The following is a 22,327-nucleotide window of genomic DNA, read 5'->3' as shown; positions in this document are numbered from 1 at the left end:
GTCATTTGTTCGCAAACGTTGCAAAAGTGTATAATAACAATGACGCATCAGTCTACAGTAGCACCTCTTAGCAAAACACCGAGGAAATCGGTAGGAAACGTATGTAGACTTTGTTTACAGACCTTCAAAGAATCTAAAACTAACAAACAGATATTTCATGGACATGACTCCTCAGACAAAGCGGAATTTAGTATTGTGCGGGAGTAGTTTTTTGGCAAGCTTTATGACACAAGTTTGGCGATCTGCACATCTTGCCGAAGTGTACTAATGAAGTACAGTACCGCTTCCAAAGAAGGTGTACGACTGAAATTGCATAAAAATGACATGCGCAGTAAGACCAGGCAAAAACAATGCGCACCATCAACGCCAACACAACAGCAGAAGAAGAGTCTATGCCGTGAACTGCGCATACCATTGAGAATCCAGTATTTAGCTGATCTTGATTAATGCTCATTGTCAAACAGCTTTTCTTCCTCGATCACACGTCTGCGCTTTGTTTCCCGGCGTACCGAAAATAAACACGACACTCACGCCTCCCGGAAATCCGGTATAATTCTACCAATCATATGACGACTTCGACATTCCTGAAGTGTTTCCAGTTAAGTGTGCCATATGCATCAGCCGTTTAGTCAACGGTCCGTGGGCGTGACGTCTGAGGCTGAGACTATCATTTACTCAACCTCTTGTCATTTCATACCTGTATGACTGATCTTTTTCCCACAGAACACAAAAGAAGATATTTTGAAGAATGTTGTTTACGGTTACCCATTCACTTGCATTGGTTTTGTGTCCATACAACAGAAGTAAATGTGGGCCAGTGCCGTTATGGAACTAACATTCTTCAAAATATCTTCTTTTGTGTAAGTCATACAGATTTGAAATGACAAGAGGGTGAGTAAATAATGACAGAATTCTCATTTTTGGGTGAACTATCACTTTAACTAAGGCCTATTCCTGTTTTAAGATAATCCTTCTCCGGAAAACTGCCCCTTTATGTTTGTCACTGGGTTTTACAAATATTTAACCAATAAAAAGTTTTAAGAAACTGCTCATCAATTTTGACAACACAGTATTTCGTTTCGGAAGAACAGCGACGCTATGTTGGATTTGGCAGTGCAGTATAAAACATTCAAAAATGACAACAATTAGCCTAAATACAATACACACTATTACAAAGACAGATGCCACTGAACATTTCCCACATTGCTTTTGAGTATTTACTCATGGTGAACTGCACGGGAAGAGGTTTGGCCACTGATGCATGTCCTGTTGTGTCCAGGTACAAGAGTTTGAACACATTAACGGGAAATGGAGCATGCCTGAACTAAAGCCAGAGGTTACTGTGGACTCCAAGAAATCTTCAAGAGCCTCTTCACCTGTCATGAAGACAGACACTCCCACACCTGAACCAAGCTGTAACAACACACCCTGCACTTCCAAACCAGGTACACACTCACCCACACGCGCTTGTTAACAGAGAAATCATATATACAGAGATTTCACCTGCTGTGACCTGCTTCCACAGCCACTCCCTCTCCATCTGACAAGAGCGGCAAAGAGGGCGAGAAAGACGATGGTGAGTCGCACTCAGAAGCAGAGAAAGAGAGAGAGAAAGAGGGGAAGGAGGGAGAGAGTGCAGAAAGCACAGAACATGGAGAGGTAAGCGTGTGTGTGGCAGGGATTATATTAATGTAGAGATATGGAGATCACAAAGTTTGATATAATGGAGAGGAAGCCTGTATACACGTTTGTTTATATACAAATTGTCTCTACCACCTTTTAGACCACCTTGAAAGAAGGTGAGAAGGATCCTGCATCCAGTGAAAAATCCCAAACATCCGAAAGTCCAACGGCAGCTACTGACGACTCCAAAACGAAAGACAACTCCGACCTCCCTCCATGTTCTCCAAAAGAAAAGAGCGAGAAAGACAAACGAGAGGAGAGCTCTGAGAAGGAGACCTCCCTTGAGAAAACAAAGGGATATTCCTCATCTGATTCCCCATCCGTTAAAGATGAGAACAGAGGCAGATGCAAATACTGAAATCTGATTGGTTGTCATGCCTGTCGGTCATGCCTGTCACCTAATTGTTTTCTGTATTATTACAGAGGCTGTGAGAGGAGAGAAGGGAGAGAAAAGAGAGAAGACCGGTGAAGAGAGGGACAAGAGAGATGAGACACCTCCCACAGAAACAACAGAAAAGAAAGAGAGATCAGATAGTCAATCTTCTGATGTCAAAAAAGGTGAATGACAGGATGATATCATACAGTAGGGTGGATCCTGTTTTGTTGTTATTTTGTATAATTAATCTTTTAATGGATGTCAGTCAATAAAGTGTTGGGTGTTAATACTCAACTCAACTTTATTTATATAGCGCTTTTTACAATTTTCATTGTTACAAAACAGCTGTACATGAGACATATTGACTATAAGCAAAACAATTAAAGTTGTACCTGTAAAAACAAGAAAAAGGTGAAAACACAGAAGACAGACATACCCACATACAAAACACTCCACACACACAATATGCACACGTACTAACACACATAGACATAGACACACACAAACAGACACGCAAGCACGCACACACGTACACAAACAAGTACGCACACAGTGAGAGCAAACATTTAAGATAAAGGAGAGAGAAGCACAGGTCAAATATAACAGACTATAAATTCCTATATGCAATATTAATTAAGTAAAACTTTAAAATTCTAAAGCAGCCCCCCGGCCAGGCAAATAGTGCAAAAGAACAGTATGCAAACGGTTGCGAGGAATCCAAAACTCTAATCGAGAAAAAAACCTCAGGAGAACCCAGGCCCAACCAGGGGATTCCAGTTCCCCTCTGGCAAAAGCTGCTGCCTCTGCACAAGCTCCACAGAGCTTGCACAACAAGGCTAAATAAAAATAAATAAATGTACTAATAAGGTAAATTATAGATTTAAGATGATCATTAATAATCTAATAGCATTTGAAATTTTGTGGTGAAGACGTGTCAGGTGACTGCGTCCTTCTTTATCCAGCTCTATCATCTCAGCTCTTGTCAGGTCTCCGCTCTACCATCAGGTCTGGCCATGAACTGCATCCTGCTCACTGTGGTAACCTTGGAACAATGAGACAAGACTGGCTGAGAGTAGAGTACTGTTCTGCACGCTTTGATGCAACAAGTACATCAGTTGTGTTTTTGGTTCCGGTTGATCTAACTAATGCAGCCTAAACCCTCAAAGGATTTATATTATGGAAGTGTAGTGTATGCAAGATTAAAAAGATGCACTTCAATGTCACAGATGCCATTAATAGTCTATCTGTCGCCACATCTCTTTTTTTTCTTAAAACAACAGGAAGCTAATGAGTAGAAATAGTCGGCATTGGTCGGTAAAAGCGATTTTTCACATTATCGCCTATTGGCAGAAAGTTTAATAACAGCTAATGATCAGGGCCGATATATCCTGCCAATCAAAAGAGGACAGGAAAATGCATGAATTTGTGCTCTGTATATAGAAAATGTTAAGAAAAATCCTCAGTTTGATGGTCAAAATTAACAGCATCTCTAGTAATGAGTATTAATTTACAATATTGTATTAGACTACTAGAAGTAGTTAAACCTTCATTTTTATGTTGGAAAAACATAAAAATCAATGTATGTCATGGCTCTGCTTCATTTAGTCATGTTTTTCTTGGTCCTGTAGCAGAGTCATGGCAAAGCCTTTGGTTATGTGTGGAGAGAAACATATTATTGTCCTTTTGACAATAATATACGTTCTCTCCAGTGTCTTGTCATTGGCACCGCTCCTCTCGTTTCCTTGTTATATTTCCCTGAGTGTTTGATTACCCACACCTGCCCCGTGTCGTTATCCCTCGTTTGTCTTTCCTTTAAATACCCTCTTGTTTCTTTGTCTTATGCTCGTGTATTGCGTGTACTGTTTATCGTGTACGTTCGTCATGCTACCAGTGTTGGATGTTAGCCTTACGGTCCGTGTTCTCCTTGTCTGCTGTGTTCCTGTTTCACTTGTCTTAGTAAGTGTTAGTTTAGTTTCTGTCATAGTATTGTCTAGTTTATTGTTTAGTTAGTCTTGGTCCTGTTGCTCGTTGTATTATTTCGTTACCTTTTGTTTACCCCCTCGCGGGTGTTTAGTTTCTGTTTTTATTATTAATAAAGTCTTGTCTGTTAACCCCTTCATCGCTGTCCTGCAATTGGGTTCTCCACGCCACCATTCGTGACAGAATACACGAGCCACTTAGAACCCAGCGGCGGCATGGAGTCGGACGAGGCGTACAGGAGCCGCCAGGCTCACGTCCTGTTCGGCTTCCGCCAGAGGGGGACCCCTGTGAAGGACTTCGCCATGGACTTCCTGTCCACCGCGCGCTACTCGGGGTTCACCGAGGCAGAGTTGAAGGTAATCTTCAACAGCTGCCTCGATGAACCCTTCGAGCCAGCTGAGATGCGCCGTTGTTGACGCGGGTTCGCGACTACCTAGGGTTGGACGGTCGACTACGATGAATCGTGTAGGATGCAGGGGATGTTCCAGGCGTGATGCTCTCTCACGGGGTCTGGTCGCTTCCTAGAAGTCCTCCTGCAGATCGGGTTGTGCACGCTCTCTCTCTCGTCAGCTATTCACCTCCACGTGTTTGGCAAGTCGGGGGGCATGCGTCTCTGTTTGGATTCGCTCTTCACTCTCTCGATGGAAGTTCTTCTTCACGGTCCGTTCATGTGTGTGATTGTCTTCTGTGGGAGTCGTGTCGTGTTTTTCCTTCTTTGTTGGTACTCACCTTTGTTAGTTTTTCCACGTGCCACCTGTCTGGATTGCTCCATCTCATCTATTTGCCGTGGTGGCTGCTGCGCGGAAGTAAAGGAATGAGCGCATGGTCGGCAGTGGCTCATGCTCTGTTGCTGGGATCTCCGTTTTTTATTTTTGTTTTCTTGTTTGTCGTGGTGCCTTTTTGTAGTTTTTCTTTTTTTTTGCCAGTTCGGGCATAACAGTCCGGTGACCAGCCGGCGTCCAGTCCGCGTGATCCAGTCCGGCGTCCAGCCGGTGATCCAGTCCGGCGTCACAGCCCTTCCAGCCGGCCTTCCAGCCGGCTCAGCCCTAGTCCAGCCGGCCCCTGGGAAACTCCCAGGGCCAAAGACTGTCCCCCCCAGGACTTTCCTAAGTCCCCAGGACTCGCGCCCTAGAGCGCAGCCGGGGACTGGGACTATTCCCCACCAACCATTTTGGACTGCCCCCTATGGGCCCTTGTTTGGCCCACCCCCCCTCCCATGTTTGTTATTTTTATTGTCGCACCCCATCCCTTGTAATTTTGTCTTGTCTGCCACTGATTTGTTCTCCATGTTTTGTCTGTCTTGTCTAATGTCTCAGTCGGTCTTGTCTCGTCCGTCTACCCCTTGGTGAGCACCTGGGAGGTGCTCATTAAAGGGGGGGCTTCTGTCATGGCTCTGCTTCATTTAGTCATGTTTTTCTTGGTCCTGTAGCAGAGTCATGGCAAAGCCTTTGGTTATGTGTGGAGAGAAACATATTATTGTCCTTTTGACAATAATATACGTTCTCTCCAGTGTCTTGTCATTGGCACCGCTCCTCTCGTTTCCTTGTTATATTTCCCTGAGTGTTTGATTACCCACACCTGCCCCGTGTCGTTATCCCTCGTTTGTCTTTCCTTTAAATACCCTCTTGTTTCTTTGTCTTATGCTCGTGTATTGCGTGTACTGTTTATCGTGTACGTTCGTCATGCTACCAGTGTTGGATGTTAGCCTTACGGTCCGTGTTCTCCTTGTCTGCTGTGTTCCTGTTTCACTTGTCTTAGTAAGTGTTAGTTTAGTTTCTGTCATAGTATTGTCTAGTTTATTGTTTAGTTAGTCTTGGTCCTGTTGCTCGTTGTATTATTTCATTACCTTTTGTTTACCCCCTCGCGGGTGTTTAGTTTCTGTTTTTATTATTAATAAAGTCTTGTCTGTTAACCCCTTCATCGCTGTCCTGCAATTGGGTTCTCCACGCCTCCATTCGTGACAATGTAACAATGTTTTTTCTTCTATTGGGACACAGAGGAGGTGAAGGGTGAAAAAGATGCTGAAAGAGCAAAAGAGGTCAGAGGTCAAAAGGAGGAGGTACCCAAAGGGAACGGCAAATCCACAGAGCGTCCACGGTTCATGTTCAACATCGCAGATGGAGGCTTCACAGGTAGTTACCACTTCATCATTTAATGCGGTATGCGTTAATATCGTTTTTCCTATCTCAACCTAATATGCAAAGACACATATACAGTAAGTAAGTCTTGTGTTGGTTCATTACATCAAATTTTGTAGACACTATGGCACTTTCTAAATATTGCTGTACATTCGGTCACTCAGTTTTTAAACCAATCACCTGTCTTTGTTCTGCGGGTTGAGTTCAGTCAGAGTCTGTTTAGGGAAGTCGTGCCACTCTGTGGCCATATTTGCAACACTTCCAGCAGCTATTTCAGTCATGGCAAGACCACAGTCCTATCTACTTAAATGGGGCAAGACAGATATTTCTATAATCGCTGGCAAAGATCACATTTAAATAGCACATTTATAGGATAATTCTGACCAACAATTAAGCCTGACATGAACTTGGCTTTTTTTACTGGAAGGCAGGACTTTCTGCGCTAGCATTGAATTCCCCTCCATTCATAGTAATGGCAATGCCACATCTTGTTATACTGTATATCTATTACCCTTGGTTCAATCACTGAGCACACGGCATCTTAAAGGAACAATGCATAATTTTTTGTATGCATATATTCATAACTATGTCTTGTGCTATGTCTTGTGTTACCTTAGAATTAGTTATTTTTATCTACATACACCAAAGTCCGCTTGCATGGAATTCACCATGTTGTTTCTTCAGTAACCCTAAACAGACAAGCTGCTCTACAGAGCGTGTTTTGTAAATACGTTATCTTTTTCGACAAAGAAGAGAAAACGTGACATCTTAGTTCTGTGTCAGCCACCGTAATGCTTCAGAAGGGAGGGAGTGGAATGAGCAGTTGGTTACAATTCACAACCTCACCGCTAGATGCCGCTAAATTTCATACACTGGACCTTTAAGAATGCAGTTTTGATATTCATAGTGCTTTCTTAGGTAATTCACATCTCTTGTATGGATTTCTATAGCTTCCAATCTGCTCAGAGTCTCACGAGTTCCCGCATGTTTGACCTTTATCTGTGTTGATCTTTGTGCGCCAGCAAAGAAAACATTTTGCGTAAGGTATTGACAAGCTCAGTAATATCTGCTAGATATATGCTCGCTCGTGTTTGGTGAAGGATGTAGGCTACAATTACAATGAAGGTGAAATGGAAATGTGTGTACGCAAGATAAGAGATAGAGATAGTTAACCTAAAAATGAAAATTCTTTCAGTGTTTACTCATCCTCATGTCATTTCCAAATCTGTATGGCTTTCTTTCGTCTGCACAACACAAAAGAAGATATTGTGTTGGTATTAATCAAATAACATCGGCCCCCAATGACTTTCACTGTATGGACACAAAACCACTAAAACATTCCTCAAAATATCTTCTTTTGTGTTCCACAGACAAAAGAGCAAATACAGGTTTTGAACGATGTGAGGGTGAATAAATTATCATTTTTGTTTCTAAGCAGTTTTACCAAGAATGGCATAGAGTGATTTTATCTGTCAGTGGTTTACAAAGGCTTCATTTTATAGAGTAGTTTCCACACAGCCATCATTGATTATTTCCTGATGTGACTTTTCTTGAAATGAGAAAACCCATGATTTCATGCACTTCTGTTTATATTGATAAACCACGTTTATGTAAGTGTACACTTACGTGTTTACATTTTGCATGCAAATACTGTGCATGTGTATGTGCACATACTGATAGAGGAATGCTATGAATAATCATCATGCGGTGAGGGTGAATAACATAATGGGAGTGCAGGGGGAAGGAGTAGCTGTTCAGATTCTGGGAAAATTATTTTAAAGATGAGTGTAATGACCAATGTTAAATGATATTTTCTCTACAATAATTTAGGTGCAGTCTCTCCTTTTAAATAAATTATTTGTACACATTTTGAATTTGACCACCAGATGTTCAAAGTCCAAATCCTGTCCGTTAGCAAAATAAAATGATTTTTTCAGCTAAATGCATTTCATCACTTAATGTTAGTACCCTCGTGGCTATAAATAGTTTTTGTTCCCAGTGAACTTTGAAAGAGTACAGCCAAAAATAGAGAGGTTTATACTTATAAACATTCATCAGCGTTGATAAAACATTTCAAGAAAACACTAAGCACACAGCCTGTGCTCTGAACAAATACTTTGGTTTATAGCTAGATAAGCAGATTTATATGTTTGTCAGAGGGTTGTTACTTATTGTTTATTTACTCATTATTAAGTATGAACGAATTATAAAGTTTCCCAACTGATTTGTGGCCGGCTTTTCTGTCCAGAGCTGCACACTCTTTGGCAGAACGAAGAGCGGGCGGCCATTTCATCAGGCAAGCTCATCGAGATCTGGCACCGGCGACATGATTTCTGGCTGCTGGCAGGCATTGTGTGGTATCCTTGGAGATGGGCTGCTGTCACCGTAGTGTGAATTAATGTATATTTATATTGCGTTTGCTAAATGGCCGAGAGGGTTTTTGTGTGTACAATCTGTTCACAATATTCCTCTCTGGATTCATAATGTTTAAAGTTCATAGCCAAGAAGAACAAAGCAATAAAAAGAGAAGACAAAAACTATATTCATGTTACTTGAAGGAGATTTTTTTACAGTAAAATTCTGTTAATTCAGATAAAGATCTTTAAATGTGAGTCCTAGTCGCTGTTTGATGGGTTCGAACTTTAATCCTTGACCTGTTGTAGCCATGGTTACGCACGCTGGCAGGATATTCAGAATGATCCGCAGTTTGCCATCATAAATGAACCTTTCAAGACTCAAGCCAACAAAGGAAACTTCTTAGAGATGAAGAACAAATTCCTTGCAAGGAGGTTTAAGGTGAGTTGTAAGTAAATCATTTTTATTAGTTTAATTTAATATCCTCAACGTTGATTTTGTTTTCATTGTGGCTTTTGTTGCTATTACCACATTATGGTAGGTTGCTGTTTGAACACAGTTTCTTTGTGCTGTCATTTGTTGTTATAATTATATGTGTGTCTTGTTTTGACACGTTTATTACTTTACCTTTGTGCTGCTGTTCGTACGACTCCTGCCTGGAGATTTTATCTAACACATTGATGCACCACAAACACAAAACCTGAATATGCTGACATGCATCCTTGCGAAACAGCCCTCACTCTCATTGTTTTTCCTGTTTCTTTTCATCACATGTTTCATATCCTTTTCTTTACATCCTCCTTTGTTTTTTCCCAGCCTCTCTCTCTCTCTGTCTTGCTTGCTCTCTTGTTCTGTCTTTCTCTTTTTCTCTTATACAATTCAGAATGCATTGAGCAACCTGAGAACTCATGTGAAACTTCTATTAATTGGAATCTGGTGCTTTCTCATGCTCATAAATCAGTGGAGCACTTTATCGTGATTTTCTGTCAATTCCTTCAATAAATTTCTCAATTTCCCTTTATATGTGGCCTGTTTTCCTTTCTTTTGAGATCTGTCTTCTCAATTTTCTTTTCTTTTTTGTGCTTTTAGCCTATTCACTCTTGTTACTCGCTATGTTCTTTCCTTTCTTTTTTCCTCACCATTTTTTTAACCAATTTGATTATATCTACAGCTACACTTTACAAAAGAGCAATTGTATTTACTAGGGATGCAACAATACAGCTCACCCACGGTTCAATACGAAAAATGGTTTTTCACCCACGGTTTTCGGTTCGGTTCTGATGGCTTGGCACATTAAAGAGTTTTTTCATTGTGTATGCTTATGTGACAAGAACCGTAACAAAAAAAGGAAGAAAAAAATACTATTCGACTGAAATTTCTCTTTATTTAACTTTACTTATTTTATTATCTCAACAAAAAATCAACAATAAAAAAATCAACTTGTACAAATTCCTGGCTCACAGCAGTTTTTGGTTTACTGTTCATCAACATGCCAGTAAAATAAGCTTCTTGAAGAGGTTTTGCACATCAGAGTAGCCTATTTAAAATAACGTAATGCAAAACTTGCGATTGCTGTAATGGAAGCAAACGTGCGGTGCGCGTAGCACTGCAAACACTAGCGCTCAATGGGAAAGGCCAAAGATAATATATTAACAAGGTGCGCCACTGCGATTGCAATAAATTGGAAGAAATGCAATGCTAAATAGCTGCCTGGAGGCGCTCTTGCTATGACGTAAGTAGCTGTCCGAAAAGCCGCCGAGTGGCAGGACTTTAATTAAACGGACTTTGGCATGGTGCTGTAGACGCTCTTTCTGCATGTGCTGGGTGAGAGCAACGCGAGCGTGCTGCTTTCGTATGCAGTGTAAAAATACATTCTTGATGTGCCAAATTCGGAGATTATCACTTTAGTACAACGGGCATACAATAAAGCCAGCCCACGTCTCTCAACAGCACATTGCTTCTAGTGTTGCAGGCAGCCTCGCTTCACCGCCCGACCTCCACTCGTTATTATGGCGTCTTTACACAGGCGAGTTAAGGCGTCTCTGTGGCGGATTCAATTTCTGTGTAAAGACGCAATGCCGCATGAAAGCCGATCTAAAATATGCCGGCTCTGATCTTCCTCAGAGCCTAGTATCAAAGGCGACTCTGATGCGTCTCAGGATTAAATGAAGGTGCATTAAAGCCGCTCTAAACTACGTCATTGTCATGTCAGCAGAAAGCGAGAGAGTGAAGATGAAGCCAAAAACACACAGCGACATTTGTTATAGGCTATTAATAACAACAGAGATTTTTTTAATATTTCAAACATACATTTTTCGTTTAATTTCTTCATAAAATGATTTAAATGTTTGGAGTATTTTTGTTTGTGCTGTGGCTGTTTACTCAGACAGGTTGTGGCACAGTTTGAATGCATGATGTAAATTTTGAGAATGTTTTCAGTCATTATTATTTCGTTTCGTTTCTTTTTAAAGTTAATTTAGAAAAATATTTGGTGTATGATTGTTTGTGACTGTGTGTGTGCGGAATGCAGATTTTTTTATTTTTGACTCATGACATGAATTGTTTAAATTCCACCTTTAGCTCCACTCCTTAAGGAAAAAAACCTTCCGATACGTGGGACACGATCACATGCAGACCTGTGTTACCGCGTCTCAAACGGCTTCAAATATTAGGTTTGTCGGACATTATATGCAGTGCTGCGCATACCGCAGGAGTTATTTCTCGTGTTAAGCGGATGGGTCTGCGCAACGCGCATGAAGTCGAACATAATAAATCACAAACTTAACATTACTCTATATTGTGATGAGAGAGTGTGTGCTTTTCTTACCGTTTACCTCAAAACAGTCGCATCATAATAACGTAGGCAAGTGTGCTTCGGTCCAGATCGTAAAGTGAGGACAGTAGGAGTGGGGACAGTAGCGCTTGTGCACAGATGCCCAGTCCTAGGAGCGTAAATGATTTGGGTCTCATCGGGCTAGGATTGAAATGCAATACGACAAATATAAAAACAAATGATTCTGTCGTTATATGTCCAAAAGCATCTCATTGAGGACAATATTTCATACATGACAACGATCTGGTAACATTTACTGTAACACCGAAACTGTTAATTTACCTGGTCGACAGTGCATTCTGGCTCTTTAAAACAACTTTTGGCGTCTTTCAATAAGCTGTGAGGTGCCCAATAATAACAAATTTCTATGGAGTATTTGTGTCACAGTCCTGCCCTCTTGTTTCTGAATTTCTAGTCGTGTGGCAGGATCGGGACAGAGCCCTTAGGTTTTATGTGAGAAAGCCATGAGTTGTTTATGTTTTGACATCTCATGTGCTTTCTCGTGTCTTGTCATTGGCCCCGCCCATCTCGTTTCATGTATTGCTTCCCTGCCGTGTCTGATGTTTCCCACCTGCCCTGTGTCATTATCCCTTGTTTGTCTTGCCCTATTTAATGCCCTCATGTTTCTTTGTCCTGTGCTCGTGTATTGTATATGGTGTCTTGCTGCGTTCCATGTTCTGTGCCTTCCTGCTTCCCATGCCAATGTCCTTTGTGAATTCCTCCTTTCTGTCTAGTAAGTGTTCAGTTTAGTTTTTGTCTAGTGTTTGGTTAGTCTAGTGTTTAGTCAGTCTTCGTTTTGTTTACCTGTGTTTTTGCTTTACCCCCTCGTGGGTTCTTGTTTTGTGTTTATTGTTTAAATAAATTCTCTGTTAACCCCTTCACCTCTGCCTGCCTGCATTTGGGTTCTCTCCCTTGTCAAATCCTAACAGTTTGTTAGCTATGAAATTCATTTAAAATGTTGCATTTATAGCCTAATATTGCTGTTTATCCTAAAGTATGCATTGTTATTATTAGTGTTTTTTGTGAGTTTATAGTTTAATTTAAGGCATTATTTTATTAGCATATTGTTAGAACAGTGCTTTTGTGGTTATATGTTCAGCATTATTTCGCTTAATTTTAATTCCTGTGTAAATGCATTCATGCCGCTTTAGAGCCGCATTAACGGTCTGTGTAAATACACATTTATGCCAATTCGGTTTCTGTGCCGCCTTCGCTGTGCACAGAGGCCGATACAGACAAAAACGGATAGAGCCAGTTCAGAGTGTAATTGAGCGCATAGAAATCATTTAAACGCAAAACCGCAATTCACTTACACGTATTGAACCATGGAGGTCATACCGAACGGTTCAATATTATATTGAGTATTGTGGCATCCCTAGTATTTACTGTATATATTGAATTTAAAATCATATGTGTTGAAAAAGTTAAAAGGTCATGCCGTGCCCATACAAATGAATATGATCTCTGTCTCTCTCAGTTGCTGGAGCAGGCCCTGGTGATAGAGGAGCAGTTACGTCGGGCTGCGTACCTCAACATGACCCAGGACCCCACTCACCCGGCCATGGCCCTGAACGCTCGTTTCACTGAGGTGGAATGTCTGGCCGAGTCCCACCAGCACCTCAGCAAGGAGTCGCTTGCTGGAAACAAACCTGCCAATGCTGTCTTGCATAAGGGTAAGAGAGTGTGCGTGCATGTGCGTGGAATTCGTGTCATAAATATCTATACATGAGAAATGATGTATCAAAGGAAAGATTATTGTGTGTGACTGAGGCAGAGTTTGTTGCCATCTTAAGCGTTTGATAAAGAGCTTCTAGATCCAGTGGGACCAGTGTTCCTGCCAGCTCCTCTGTGTTTCAAAGCACTGTCCTGGAATTTGCCCAAACATGTTGTTTTTTTTAAACCATTTTACTTGGCTTAGTACTCTGGCATTCTAAGAGAAATGAATCATCATTTGACAATTAGAATCAATTATATTCATTTCGGTTAGTTTGCAAGACTGTAAATAGATTCTCAGGCTGATCTTAAGAATTTTGGAACTCTGTAACAACACAGTGTGTCAGATCGACTTTACCTCGAGGTTAAGAAGCTTAAACTGCTATAAAATTCTTTAAAGAACAGGTAAGTGTTTTTGAAAGTATAATATCTATTTGTTTAAGGCACAATGACTTGGGTAAAGAATGCAGTATATGCTTCCTGATCTGTTGTCAGTTGTCAAATTCAGCTTAAAGGTCCCATGTGTAATATTTTGGAGGATCTATTGACAGAAATGCAATATAATATACATAACTATGTCTTCATATGTGTATACAGACCTTGCATAATGAAGCATTATGTTTTTATTACCTTAGAATGAGTTGCTTGCATGGAATTTGCCATGTTGTATCTACAGTAGCCCTAAGAAGCGAAAACTTGACGACATCTTAGTTCCATGTCAGCCACTGTGGTGCTACTGTTCTGAACACACCAATACTGTATGTACCACATACAGTATTTACAAAACTAGATTGACACAGAAGACCCAAATGTACAATAATAAGTTACTATAGTTACTAAAATGACTGTGTTTACCTTAGCCATACAATCACTTAATGATGGACATTTTTGTAGTTCTTAACCAGCTAGAGGAGCTATTGAGTGACATGAAGGCGGATGTAATGCGGCTTCCAGCTACACTCTCCAGAGTCCCACCAATCACAGCCCGACTGCAGATGTCAGAGAGAAGCATCCTCAGCAGACTGGCCAACAAGGGCAACGAGACACACACGCCTCCGGTAAATAGAACAACAGAACAGCTGTTGGGTACATAGGCACACAGTCACACAATATTTTGCTGCTAGTATCAGATGAAAAACCTATGTATAATGCATGTTACTCGTATGTCAGTAAGCCAATAAAATATAGAAATGTGAAGTATTTTCTTCTTCTGAGGTTGGCAATCATAGTTGGAATGTCATTGGAAGGTAACTGCTAATGTACACAGTTAAAAGTAGCTTCCTACGTTTCGAAATACAGTGGTGCATATTCATATCCACCTTCACACCAACACACCCACAGAGGCATTTTTGCAGTGATTTGTTATTTATAAATGTGCAAGATCTTCTACCACCCTCGTTAGCTGATTTTTAACGAAATTCCTGTTTTACACAAACACACACTCTTTATCATTTCCTTTTTTCTAGGTTATTCCTCCGGGCCCCTATGCCACACCACAGAATTTTGGCTCCCCCTTTACACCTTCAGCTCTTACACTGGCTGGGTCCAACTACAGCCAGATGCCTCCCGGCTCCTTCATATCAGGTCAGTTCTGTTAAACCGTCCCCAGAGTGACCCACCAAAACAGAGCACAAAACTATCATAAATGCTTCTCATTCTTATAATTTACACTAATAAAAAACAGTGGATCTGTTAACTGCTCCTATTGTGTTACGGATGTTTGTACGCAGTCTGGTAACAGGGCAAAGATAAAATCTCTGAGTGATGAAATTGTTGATTTTAACTTTTATGATTGTATACAAACAGCCTCCATATGTGTTGTGTTATCTGAGTGTATTTACGAAATGACAATATTTGTGTTTGAATGGAGTCCACAGAGGATGTGTTGCACTTTTAAACATAAAGATGTCAAAACAGCCTTTCAGATGTGGAATTTATGCAGTTCTTAAATAACAAACGAAACCTGAAGCTGTATGGAAATCTGCTTTAACCAGCTGGAGAGGGTATTAGCGTATTTGTTTGGTTGGTTGGAATTTGCAAGGCAGATTTGCTTGCCATCTGTTGATCATGGCAGTCTCAAAATGTGAAAATAAAGTACTTTTTATTCGTTTCTCTGCAAAACAGCATCTGCTCGATGTCTTAAACGTAAATTGAAAAGCATTTCGCTTAAAGGCAATGGAATTCTGTCTGACATTAGTAAAATGTGAAGTTTCGGTTATGTAAATACACCATATATAAAACACACACACACACAGCTGTTGTCTTAACTATTCTGTTTTTGATAAAAATTACATTTATAATAACAAAATTATTCTGTAAATGTTTATCTTTGGCCATGTTCAGAACACGGCAGCAGAATACGGTTGTCAGTCTTTAGTCCTTAATACGGTTCCGTTCAAACACAGTTTGGTTATTTATGACAGTGACAACTTGCACCCATAAACGTTCAGCACTCACATTGTCTTTATTGCCTTTATGTTATTTTATAGCACCCTAGTTTCATCACATTCAGACTGCAAACTTGGGTAAAATGTAATTTTACTGTAATATTACTGTGGCTCTGCAGATTCATCAGAAAACAATGACACACACAGAAAATGCCCCGAAATATAATGCTGTGCTTCAGTTCTCTTCACACGCGATGTAGTAACAGAGGTGTAAAGCAAACTGTGTTTTTTTAAACGCTGTTGTATCATTTGACAGCATTATGGTACCATCACACAATTAACATCCAAATATAATTCAATTTCCTTTATATTTCTCTTTGTTTGTGGCTCTCTATTTTAAGTCTATTTGGATTTGTGTGTGGGTGTGTGCGTGCGTGCACACCGTTTAAAAGAATGCTCCATTTTACAACAGATAAGTTGTAAGGTCAGTGTTTAAGAGGTTGGATTCGATAGTTTTTCAACTTAGAAGATGTTTGATTCTAAAAACAGATTAAACAAATATTGAATCGGTTGTTTAAAATCCAAAGAACCTGTAATGATTTGTGTTCCACAGATTTCATTTTCTAAATGATTTTTAAACACAAGCTCACAAATTTAATTCATGTTCAATCATTGTTCCCATCACATTCTGTTCTTAGTTATGAAATCCACTGACATGAGTCACACTTTCAATTTCTCTAAAATATGAATCAGGTTAGGATTTTAACACAAATAATTGCATTTTAATTTACAATGGCCCCCGTGGAATTTTGGCAAAATAATTTCTCGCTCCTCAGCTCTGGTCCAAGATCTAGTCCTGCCAGCAAGTTTATTGTTTCAGTATTAGCTCTGTAATGACAGTGAGCAGGAAGCAGTCAGAAGAACAAATGCAGTTCTTTTTATTTGGTGGGCTCTGTTTACTATACCAGAGACCAAGCTCAGGCCGTCATCCCATCTGTTTCTTGGGGTTTTTAGATTGAGTGTCCCGATACCAATCTTTCTACCACAGCGTCTGAGGGAGGCATATTTTCTTGCCATAGTGCTTTTTCTGAAAATGTCATTACGTTTATTCAGAACCGTAGCCATGCCAGGAATTGCTCAGCCGAAGGAACATTTTTTGCTTTTCTACTCAGATATTTTTAAGAGAGGGAAAAAAACAGAAAGAAACACAAATGTGCTCGTGCCTTTTACGCCGGGCTTTAAACCCCCTGGGGCCGAGCTAGACTCTCTTTCTCTCTGTCTGTCTCTCTTTTTCTCTTTCTGTCTGTCTCCTAAATAGCCCCAGGCTTCAGATCCTGGTGGTTGTAGAGACTGATTGGGTTCGTTGAGGCTGTACACGTTGAACCCTCGCTGGGCTAAAAATAAGCCCCGCTTGGGGCCCATTTGAACCCTCTGGTTCCTGATTAAGACAGCTGTGGTGACCCCGGTTTAGACCGAGCCAAGAAGTGAGATGAAAACAGTATGCCAGACTAAACAAGAAAAGAGAGAAAGAGATATAAAATCGAGGAAAAAATGAAGGACTGAGTGTGTTGATCTGTTTAATGTACTCCATAATAGGAAACTTTCGTACCCGGTCAACATCTCCTTAAAAGACAGAAGAAGGACAAATGGAGTGTGAGCACCTCTGTAGAAAGCCTAGCAGACCATGTAACATCTCTCTCAATCATTCTTAAAGTTCTCCGAAATAAAGATTTGGCAAGGATCTCTTGTTTTCTTTATTTTTCCGTTAAGTCGTTGCCACTTAAACTCTAAAGCGTTTTACGTGTCATGAACTTCGTGGAGCAGAAGGTTTTAGACACATTATTTCAACACAAAAACATTCTTTTAACTTTGTGAAAGTTGAGTGCATCGTGCAACCGGTGGATGTCCTGTTCACATCTCTCAGGATTACTGTACAAGCGGGAAACTCAAAACTGGGATATTTGGGATGTCTGATTTCATGCAGGATTCTTCTCAAGAGTGTGTTTTTGAGAAGGCCACCTTCCAGCCTCCTGACAGAATTTGTGTTTTTGCTTTCTGTGAATATTGAGGACTGATGCTTGCAGCTACTTGCCCACTCCCTACCCCCCAGTGTCTACAGTCTGCCCCCTTTCTGCCTCCACAGAAGCTCCGTCCTGCCTGAAGACCAAGGAACATGATGTGCTGCAGCGCCAGAGGGTGATAGACCTGTGGAAGGACGGCAAGTCGGAAGGGTCAATTGGTCTGGAGCTCTGCATGCCTAAATCCACCGTGCACAGCATCATCGTCAAGTATCGCCTCAGCAACACTGTGGAGAACCTCCCACGCAACGGTCGGCCCAAAAAACCTTGACTGAAGTAGTGACGGATGGAGATTTAAGATCAGAGAGAAATAAAGAGATGGATTGTAGAATGTGAGGGACAGTTTTTAAAAGGGAAAAACTAAGAGCCTGACAAAGTGGGAATGCGCTAGAGAGAAGGGGAAGGTAAAGTTAAAGGGGTACAGGAGGGTGGGAATTTCTGAAGATATCATAGAATAAGGTAGCGAAGACGGAGAGAGACAAATACCGAAGGGAATAGACAGAAGGGATCCGGAATAGGGGAAAGTGAGTGGGCGATTACTAGGAAGAATAAAGATTATGTACTCTTTAAATGACGAATCTCATGTAAACGACAGTAGACCGATAGTGACAGTAGAAATTGACCCAAAATGTCCTGCGAAGCCGATTGGACAGTCAGAAAGCAGCAGAGTCGACAAAAACACAGACCTCTTTTTTCACACACAACTTTTTTCCCCTTTCTACCTCTCTTCCATTCTCACACTCTGTCTCTCTCCCCTTGCCCCCACCGCTCTCCCTCTTTCATCTCTCGGTCCCAGAGAAATCCCAGCAGATTCATTTTTCATTTGGCCGGAGTGCTCGTTTAAGTGCCCGAAAACCTCCCTCCCTAATTCCACTGCAAATCAATCTCTGCATCCTTTTATATCTCGCTTTTTTATCATTCACTTTCTCCCAAACAAAAACGCATAGCCGCAGAAGAGGCCTGCAGCTTCTCACAACACCAGAACTGAAGAATTCCAAAGACTGAAGTTTTCCAAAATACCACAAGATTGTTTTCAAGCATTAAACCCCCTGACCCAATCAAAACGCTTTTGGAACTGAAGCAAACTGGAGTGCAGCTATCTTGGCATTTGTTTTCTTTTCTTGGATACACTAGACCTCTTGGAAATTCTCCCGGTTTTACCATCTCCAACCGTGGACTCTGTGTTCCTAAATAAGGACTCAAGAAATCGTACAAGGCCAGTACGGTGGCACGAAACCATAAGTTTCCAAGTCAGTGGAAAAGTCATGAGTTTCACATTCTGGCGCTCCATATTCACGAAGCGTGTCGTTCCGGAGGCTGAAACTCCATCTTTTACAACCTGTTCTGAGGTCGCTCAGAAAAGACTTTCTAATGGAATGTGAATTCTTCATCACTTCAGCTCATGCAATACCAGCCGTTGATTTTTGCAGCTGACTGGAGATCAGTTTCTTGGTCTTCCCAATAAAAGGAGTGCATGCGCTGGCTCTGGGTCAGTGCATGAGACCTGCACACACACAAACTATTCAACCAGACCAAATTCCTGTGCTGAAGCCAGATTTAATCCCCAGTAGGACATACAGTACATACAGTACATGACTGTTGAGGACTCTCTGTATTCAACAAAAATGCACAAATACACCCACATACAGACACATAGTCAAGACCCACTTGCCCCAAAATAACGAATCCGCCTACATTCTCACATGGCTCCAAAGTTTATATGACTTTGTTTTTTCTACAGTACACAAAAGGAGATCTTTAATGAATATACTGTAGGGTGGACGTAACACAATGGTGTTACATTATAACTATGTCTTAATAAAGCCCATAAGAAAGAAAAATCACAGGTGAGATGTCTAACAAATCAGTTATTTCTCCTAGACATCAAGGACATTAAATGGAGAAGTCTCAGATATTTTTCTCAGATGAGAAAATGTCAACAATGTCACAACTGAGCTCAGATTTGCCAAGTCTGAAATCAAGTCTCAATATGAAGATTTCAATATGAACTTCTCATCGAATTTACCCAAATCCAGATTATTTTACCTCTATAATATGCTTTCATTTCAAAGTTCCATACTCTCCATGTATTTTAACAGTCAATAGTCTCATTTGTCCTTATTTCTCTTAAGCAGTTTTAGGAGTCCAAGTTGATAAAATGAAACACAACTTAGAAATCTGTCACATCTATGAGCAATAACATTCTCCTCTGGGAACGCCTAAGAATGTCAGCATATAGGTATTGCATCTTGGTCATCATTTTCTTCATGTACTCCCTTTGGTTTTTGTTAAATACAGTCTAATATTTAGCAGTTTTACAGATCAGCATGACACCTTATGACATCACCTGTGCTGTTTACACTACATTTGATGTGCAGCAACATTCACTACAGAAAACGTATGTCAATGGAGGTGTGATGGTGTCTAATTCAACAGTGAAATTGCTCAAATTTCTGTGCTTTGAAAATTATCATGGAGCCACACATACTATACTGATGCTCTTGGGTGCTTAGTCAAGCAATAAAGTCCCAGTGAAATAAAAAATTACAATTCCTATTTTTTCATGAAATATTACAGTGTTGTTTATTGTCAATAGCTTACCAATGTAGGTCATTCTCTTTTAAAAATATATGTGGCTTCATAATCTTCAATTAAAATCTGAAAATGCACTTCAGCCCTGTAGTGACTATCCAATGATGTAAATTAGACAGCTTGGGCGGAGCATCCGTTAACTCCTCCCCTTCAACTCTCAGTCTGTTCCCAGTTCCATTTCAAAATGCAACAGCTGTTTTTATACATCCAATCAATTCGCATTGAAAATCATAAACCATGCCCAGTATTTTTTCTCATTCTAAATTTCATTTCACTCGGAAATGCGTCAGAATACGGAAGTAAATGATCGCAACTTCCAGTTCATGGGGACTTTAAAGTGAATCGTAGTGGTTTACTTATTGTATTGAGTAAACCCAACTGTGTATTTATGGATCTCTTTTTGTGCACTGAACAAGACATACATGTTTATAACAATATGAGTGTGAGTAAACAATGGCAGAATTTTTATTTTTGCCTGAACTTAATTTCTCACCATGGGGTGTGTTGTATTATAGTGGATAAATGTGTGGGTCCACATGGCTTTACAAACCCGTGCGGTACACTTCTGTATCAATGGACTGAGGCTAACTGTGCGTATGTTTGCGTCTGCTGGTGCGCCCACCGTACGAGTGAAGATTCAGAGCTGCTGGTGTGTGGCTTCCATGTGAGTGTTTAATTGTGTGAGTGTGCTGGTTGTTTAGATAGGCTGGGTCACTGAGGCCAGCTGCCATCTCTGCTTGTTTTTCTGGTTTACTGAAAAAGAAAGGAAGGAATAGAGAGAGTGAGAGCTTAGGCAAGTCCATACGCAAGCGCAAACTTGATGCCCTCAGATCATGTTTGCATAGAGAAAGTGGATTTAAACGGTTGGAGAGAGAGACAGGCAGTCTCATATAGAGGGAGACTGTTGGAGAAATAGTCATTCCGTGTGAAAGAGGCTGCTTGGGACAGAGACACAGTCTTTAAAGACAGCCTGGGAGAGAGGCAGTCTGAGAAACAGAAAGTTCAGAAAAGAAAAAGCAGGAGTGTGAGCCAGAGAGAGAGAGACAGTCTGAAACAGACAGACCCAGAGAAAGGGACCCAGAGTTGTTGATTGTAGAAGCAGGGAGTCAAAGTCACTCTGCGATCTGATTCTGAGTAATGAATTATTTTCCTTGGCTCGTGTCGCAGGAGCATGCAGTACGTTTGGAGATATGAAAGTCACCCAGCGGGTTTCTAGTGAAGGAGCCCCAACACATTCCGAGATTTCTCCAGAAGCTTTCTCATCCGAAGGACCCTCATTTTTCCTCTCTTATTACATGTTTACCAAATGGTGCCAGTCTTAATCAGATAATTGAAGTCAACAGTTAGTATCAGCCTGTTCCATTACGCATTCTTCTGCCCGCTCAAAAATATCAATCTCTGCCAAAATCTGTAACGCAAAAATTGACTGTGGCATTATTGTCCTTAAAGAATCTTTGGTTGTGTAATTTGAGGAACATGAGCCAAGAGGGATTGTCTTTTTCAAGGTCTTAAAACTGCTTCTGCAAGTTTAGGCTTGAGATGAAATAGACAGCCAGTGTACACAATGAAGATAGTACAAGATCTGACCAAGATATTGCACAACCAGTCAGTGACTTTGTTCAAATGTCTAAAAGTGTACAGGGTACAGCATCTGTACGGTGTTTTGATTTGACTAGATTAGAGTTTTTGTCCGAGTACAAGATTGGTGTTGATATTGTAGCAAGGCCTATTTGTATGTAGTATGCTGGAACTTTCTGGAGGGTCAGTTCCTCGAACCAAAGGTTGCAAATGCTATAACACCATTTACTGTATGAAATTTAGAATAAAATGACATTCATTCAGTGTTGGCTGATTATAGTCTTTACATGTTTTCGAAACCCATTTCTAGAACTAGAAAATACTCTGAAGAGTTTTTGAATGGTTCAGTTTTTGAATGGTTCATTTTTTTTGAATGGTTCATACTGTGTGAGTCTACAATAAAATCCAGAAGAGCAGCAAATGAAGCTAAAGAATTTCTAACACTATACACTCACTATGTGTGTGTGCTTGTTGAAAAATAAAACTTGATATTATTTGTGCTTTACAGTGATCCTCGCATATATTTTGTATTATTATTCTATTACATGATATTCTCACTTTGTTTACTCAATAAAGAATTATCACAACGATTTACGGAGTGGAAAGTATCATTT

General features: G+C 40.5%; 1 protein-coding gene across 2 annotated transcripts in view; it reads left to right on the top strand.

Annotated features, from left to right (window-relative positions):
• The window catches only part of chd3 (chromodomain helicase DNA binding protein 3), a 50,202-nt gene extending 27,875 nt beyond the window's left edge, over positions 1-22,327 (top strand). For both annotated transcript variants that reach the window (XM_057339828.1, XM_057331835.1), the window contains exons 30-40: positions 1,280-1,445; positions 1,526-1,659; positions 1,784-2,024; positions 2,107-2,241; positions 6,037-6,171; positions 8,426-8,534; positions 8,841-8,973; positions 12,843-13,038; positions 13,973-14,136; positions 14,545-14,662; positions 17,609-22,327. In XM_057339828.1, the coding sequence (XP_057195811.1) occupies positions 1,280-1,445; positions 1,526-1,659; positions 1,784-2,024; positions 2,107-2,241; positions 6,037-6,171; positions 8,426-8,534; positions 8,841-8,973; positions 12,843-13,038; positions 13,973-14,136; positions 14,545-14,662; positions 17,609-17,814 (1,737 nt within the window). In that variant the 3' untranslated portion in view covers positions 17,815-22,327. The remainder of the gene's footprint in view (positions 1-1,279; positions 1,446-1,525; positions 1,660-1,783; positions 2,025-2,106; positions 2,242-6,036; positions 6,172-8,425; positions 8,535-8,840; positions 8,974-12,842; positions 13,039-13,972; positions 14,137-14,544; positions 14,663-17,608) is intronic.

The sequence above is a fragment of the Triplophysa rosa genome, linkage group LG1 (genome assembly GCF_024868665.1).
Source record: "Triplophysa rosa linkage group LG1, Trosa_1v2, whole genome shotgun sequence".
Classification (NCBI taxonomy): domain Eukaryota; kingdom Metazoa; phylum Chordata; class Actinopteri; order Cypriniformes; family Nemacheilidae; genus Triplophysa; species Triplophysa rosa.
This window is presented reverse-complemented; position numbering and strand designations above follow the sequence as displayed.